The sequence below is a fragment of the Elephantulus edwardii genome, unplaced genomic scaffold (genome assembly GCF_000299155.1).
Source record: "Elephantulus edwardii isolate Elephantulus edwardi_28Jun2011 unplaced genomic scaffold, EleEdw1.0 scaffold00363, whole genome shotgun sequence".
In the NCBI taxonomy this organism is placed as follows: domain Eukaryota; kingdom Metazoa; phylum Chordata; class Mammalia; order Macroscelidea; family Macroscelididae; genus Elephantulus; species Elephantulus edwardii.
The window spans coordinates 471,217-477,465 of NW_006400113.1; the positions used below are offsets into that span (position 1 = coordinate 471,217).

Sequence of the window (6,249 nt, forward strand, 5' to 3'; positions counted from 1 at the left end):
CTTTCTTTGGAATGGGAACAAATATCAATCTTTTCTAGTCAGTTGGCCAGCTGGCTGTCCTCCAGATTTCCTGGCACAACTTAGTGAGCACATCCAGGGTGGCATCTGTTTGTTGATTAGGTATTATTGTCATGACATGAGTCCAGAACGAAGGCTGCATAGTGGAGTGGACTTGGGGGGGCAGGGATTGCATAACAGTGAAAGAATTTTTCTTTCACTTTCAAAGAGAAGAACGAACTAGAGGGGGTGGATGGGCAGAAAGAAAAGTGCAACAATGAATGAACGGAAATCCACAATCTCTAAATTATTAAAATTAATAAGGAAAAAAGAAAATATAATACCAACTTAATCTGTCTCTTCTGTCATTCTAATCCCTTTCTCTTGAATTGTACTCTAGATCTAAGTTAATCAAATACACACACACACACACACACACATACATACATACATACCCTTTGTTCCATACTTATTACATATATTTTAAAGTTTTGTCACTTATCCTCCAAAGCTCTGTCTTACTTTTCCTATATAACACTGCAGTATAACTGTCAGTTATCTATTTTAACTGGCAGAACTTGCACATCTCCTAAAAAATTAGGTCATATCCAAAGTACCAAGACAACATGGGCCCATACTAAACGTTTAATTGTGTTTCTGAATGAACAATGTAAAAAATTAATTTTCATTAACTTGGCTAGACCATAATTTGCAATATTGTGTGATTGCCCTTCATTTAGTGATTTGGGATAATTATCTTCCCCTTTGTTATGTGCTATAAATATTTATTTCTATGTGTTAGCAAGGCAGGATTACTGTGGAGGATTATTATGGGCTATGACTCAATTCCCACCCTTACTCAAGACACTCTTCTGCTTCAATCACATCTTTTGTCTTACAAGGCAAGAAAACAGAATCTCACTACCAACAAGGAAAAAGGGACAGGGGCAGAGCACATCCTTTGGACCCAAGGTCCCTGCGCTAATAACTTCTTAGACCCAAGAGAAAACTAATGTCAATTCACATGGAAACCCCTAAGGGAAAACTGAGCTCACAGACTAAGAAGGGTGACAAGAACTATCCTCTAAAATCAACAGAGGTAAAATGCTTTCCCCTAAAATTGACATTCTGAATTCAGACTTCTAAAATATGAGCCAATAAATTATTTCTAAAGTGATCCACTTGTGGTATTTCTGCTACAGTAGTACTAGATAACTAAGACAAATAGACGGGTGAATTCCTTCCCTTCGTAGCTCTAATTAAAGGCTGATTCCCATCAATGAAAACTATCCTATGCAATCTGGTTACACATGTTTTAAAAATCATGTAAAAGCACATACACAGTAAGAAGATGAAAAGTAACTGCTATTTTCCTGGAATTTGACACTCCTTTTGACTGGTACTGTATTTGGAAAATAAAAACTCCTATTTAAAAAAAAAAAAAAAGAAAGAAAGCATAGTCTAAAGTATGAGCTCTGGAGTTAAGTATGTTTCTTTTTAAATCTTAGCTCTACAGCCTCCCAATTATATGACCTAACACAGGTTATACAGCCTTTGCAAGCCATCACTTCTCTAGCTATAAAATGGAGATCATACTAATTCAAAAAACAATTAGTCTCTGAAAAAGGCCACTAAAATGAATCCATTTGAAATGTGTTATTAAATCAAAAGCAGCACAGAGGAGCAGTTAGGGTTTTCCACTGTCAAACATAAAAATATGAAAGCATATATATAGTTCACAAAAGTGAACAATAGTAAACATTACTTAGTGATAACATCAAAGGAAGAGGGAAAAACTTTCTATATCAAAAAGCACAAAAAAAGAAAATGGAAAACTAACCACAAAATATTCTAAACGTTGATAAAGTCAAACATACCTATAAGTTCCGGTGGATTTCTCTCATTAAACCGCTCACACAGACGAATAAATGTCTCTGTGTTCTCAGCTGTGGGACATTCACCATGTCTAAAAATAAAGAAACAAAAATATTGACAAAAGAAGAAATTATAAATTCCAATACAAGTTTTCAACATTAGTCTCAATACTTAACTTACCCTTTACATTGAAGTTTTATATATTTGATTCCTTCTTTTTCTATGTCGTTTCTGTCATAAAACCTCGACGTATTTGTTAAGTCTACCAGTAAGCCCATCTTAACCTTAAAAAAAAAGGGGAGGAGGGAAATGGAAACATAAATTGACTAATAACTGAATTTGTTCCAAAATAAGTTGGCTATAAGAGAATATTATAGTTCATCCTTCTAAATAGGGAATTAGTGCTTACTTCCTACTGAATTACGAACAACAAAAACACCACCTATTCAAGTCAGATCTAAGGCCCTACAACTCTGCAAGCATTCAGTAAATAAATATATTAACCTCCAAGCTACTTAAGAAACAAAAGTAGAATGCACTGTAAATACCATAATAATCTACCTAATAACTGAGGACTTCTAAAGTTAAAAAAGAACATTGCTGTATTTTGTTTTTTTACATTTGCCATTCCATCAATGAAGTAAAATATAGGGCAAGGATAGCATTTCTGCTATACCAAATTCCAGAAACAAATCATCTCAACATTCCAGATAGCCACCACTAATCACTTTGTGGAAACTATTTGTCATTTTCAGACTATCAAATTACAGCTCTCACTTTAAAGATGAGACAAAATATTTGTGTGTGTTTGTGTGTGTGTGTATTTATCTACATGTATGTGTACATATTTTTAGGTGTGTGTATGTGCAGTGTGTATTTATATATAAATACACGCATGCACGCACGCACACACACACACACACACAGAGAAAGCTGTTATGTACCAAGTCAGAATCAACTCATAGCTGACCCTCCAGTGGGTTTTAAGAGGCAGTAAAGAATAACACCAGAGGAGATTACCTAATTTTTTCCCATAGAGCAGGTGAAAGATTCAAACATGTCTTCAGTTTGGCATCTTCAGTTTGGCAGCGCACAACTCTTTACCACTAAGACATCAGAGCTCTCATAATGTGTACATGTGTAGGTTCTCCCCCTTTATTTGACTGGGAGCTCAGATTGCATAGTTCATCAGTAACTGTACTGCTAACCCAAAGGCGTAGCCCCTCTCTGACAGTTCACATTCACCAGTTGCTCCACAGAAGAAAAACAAGTAATCTCTCACATGCAATTTACTGCCTCTAAAACTCACTGCAGGGTCAGCTATGAGTCAGTTCCAACTTGTCAGCAACGAGTTTTAATTTTATTAATAGCTCATCTTAGTATTTTCTGAAAATACACTGAAACCTAGTGACACACTGCAATCCCAAGGGCATGGTTCAAATCCACCAGCTGCTTTGAGGGAAAAGGATGGGTAGTTTCCTCCCATGTAATTTACTGCATCTGAAAACCCATCTGGAGGGTCAGCTATGAGTCTCTTTCAGCTCCACAGCAAACAATAAGCTGAGTGAAAAGGAAAAGAATAGAAAAATGGTGCAGGGCTAGAAGATTTCTACTGTGACACAACAAGGAGTAGGTATGAATCAGAAATGACAGAACAGCAGCTAGTTACTAGTGAACAAACTATGGCATAGACAAAGGTTATGAAAGTTAATACCTATTTATTAATTAGGCATTCACGGACTTTAGCAAACTAGTCATACATTCTTCTATTGTTGTTAATGTTATAGACGCCAGCATTTGTTATTTGGATGGCTCTACCAAGCTATACCATCTTTGGCAAATTATGTAATAGGTTGGGAAGAAGAGAGAGGGAGTTACTGCTTAAAGTTACTGCTTAAACTAACTGAGTTTTTGTGGAGTAACAGAAAAACTAGGAAACTGAATCTGATTTAAAAGATGGCTACACAAAGTTGTGAATGTAAGTAACAACACTGAACTATGCACTTAAAATGGTTAATACAGATAAATTTTTATTATATAGGTTACCGTAACAAATTGTTTTTTAAAGGAGAGGAAGATTTTACAGTAGCTCAACTTTTTATTATGGGTTTTTAATCAAGTGGATATGCTTTCTCATGCTTGTTTTTAAAAATCTATAATCCATAATGATTTCTCCAATGCTAATTCAGAATCACAAAGTTTATTCTAGTCTTCCCTCCTTTATTTATACTCTCTTCCTATAACTTTAACTTTATTTCAATACTTAAAAATTTTATAAGTACTAATGGAAATTTGTTTAATCTGCATAATGCAGGCTGTTGATAAGTCTACCTAAAATCCTGATGCCACACTTCTCCTCATAGAGCCCAGCCTCTCGGATAATTTGTTCCACATATAGTATGAAAAGATATGGAGACAAGACACATTCTTGACACACACCCTTTCCAATTGTGAACCATGCAGTGTTTCCTTGCTCTGTTCTGACTTGAGGCTTAAGTATAGGTTTCGCACAAGCACAATGAAGTGTTCTGTGATTCCCATTCTTCTCAGAGTCAGCCAGAGTTTGTTGTGATCCACACAATCAAATGCCTTTGCATAGTCAATGAAACACAGACAAACATGCCTCTGGTACTCTCTGCTTTCAGCCAAGATCCATCTGACATTAGCTGTAATATCCCTAGTGCCATGGTCTCTTCTAAATCCAGCCTGCACTTCAGACAGTTCTCTGTTGATATGCTGTTCCAGTCGTTTTGAGATCATCTTCAGCAGAATCTTGCTTGCATGCGTTATCAATGATATTGTTCAATAATTTCTACACTCTGTTGGTCATCTTTCTTTGGAATGGGAACAAATATAGATCTCTTCCAGGCAGTAGGCCAGGTGGTTGTCCTCCAGATTTTTTTGGCACAGCTTGGTGAGCACATCCAGGGCAGCGTCTGTTTGTTGAAATGTCAATCGGTATGCCATCAATTCCTAAGACTTTGTTTTTTGCCCAATTCTTTCAGAGCAGCCTGAACTTCCTTCATTACCACAGGCTCTTGCTTATACATTGTTTCATGAAATTCTTCTGTGTCCACCAATTCCTTTTGGTACAATGACTCTCTATACTCTTTCCATCTTCTCTAAATGTTTCCTGGATCATTTAATATTCTTTCTGAATCATATAATATCCTTAAGTATTGCAACTTGAGGTTTGAATTTGTTCTTCAGTTCCTTCAGCTCAAGAAATGTTGGGCAAGTTCGGCCCTTTTGATTTTCTGACTCCAGCTCCTTGCACATTTCACTGAAATACTTTGTCTTCCCACACTGCCCTCTGTAATCTTCTGTTCAACTCCTTAATATCTTGATTTCTTCCCTTTGTTTTAGCTTCTAAGAGCTACAGTGCAATACTTAAGAGTTTCTTCTGACATCCATCTTGGTCTTTTCTTTCTCTTCTGTCTTTGTAATGACCTTTGCATTCTTCCTGGATGATATTCTAGATATCCTCCCACAACTCATCTGGTCTTCATTCATTAATGTCCAAGGCCTCAAACCTGTTCCTAAGATGGTTTTGAAATTCAGATGGGATAGACTCAAAGTCAAATTCTGGTTCCTGTGGACTTGATTTAATTTTCCTCAGCCTCAGCTTGAACTTGCATATCCTTGCCTAGTTTTCATAGCTGATATTGAGCTTTCCCAGTGATTCTCTCTACAGATGTAATCTATCTGATTCCTATATACACCATCAGGTGAAATCCATGTTTACAGCCTGCATTTATGTTTCTTATAAAATGTATTTGCAATGAATAAGTCATTAATTGTGTAAAAGTCTATCATTCTATGTCCAACTTCATTTCTGTCACCAAAGTCCATGTTTTCCAACTGCTGATCCTTCTTCTCTATTCCCAACTTTTCTCCAGAGTCAAGGATTCTGAAGCTTCGTCTGACATACTCTGGACATTTTGCAAGGTGGAATCAGTCCTTGGAGAGGGACATCATGCTTAGGAGGGTGGAGGGACAGAGCAGAAGAGGAAGACCCTCAATGAGATGGACTGATTCAGCCACTGGGGTAATGGGAATAGGTGTTTAGGAGACAGTAAGATTGGCAAGGGATTGAGCAGTGGAGAGCTGTTGTACACAGGGTCACTATGAGTCACAGGTGACTCAACAGCAAATAACAACAATGGAAATTTAGCAAAAAGTGACCCCAACAAGTTCTTCCCTGATATGTACTAATTATATATAATTTTCTTTGTGCTATGGTTTGTACTATTGTAGCTATATATTACTCAGATTTTACATACTCTTTTTTTTTTTAAATTTAGGTTGTTTATTTTTCATTTCAATGAACATCTACAGAGATTTTGGGATTCCATTCATTCATTATTGCACCCTTCT

The 6,249-nt window shown here is 36.5% G+C and overlaps 1 protein-coding gene across 2 annotated transcripts in view; it reads right to left on the minus strand.

The window, feature by feature from the left end:
- RNGTT (RNA guanylyltransferase and 5'-phosphatase) overlaps window positions 1–6,249 on the minus strand; it is a 433,116-nt gene that overhangs the window by 404,170 nt on the left and 22,697 nt on the right. For both annotated transcript variants that reach the window (XM_006902058.1, XM_006902059.1), the window contains exons 3-4: window positions 2,053–2,156; window positions 1,875–1,963 (exon numbers count right to left, since the gene is read on the minus strand). In XM_006902058.1, the coding sequence (XP_006902120.1) occupies window positions 1,875–1,963; window positions 2,053–2,156 (193 nt within the window). The remainder of the gene's footprint in view (window positions 1–1,874; window positions 1,964–2,052; window positions 2,157–6,249) is intronic.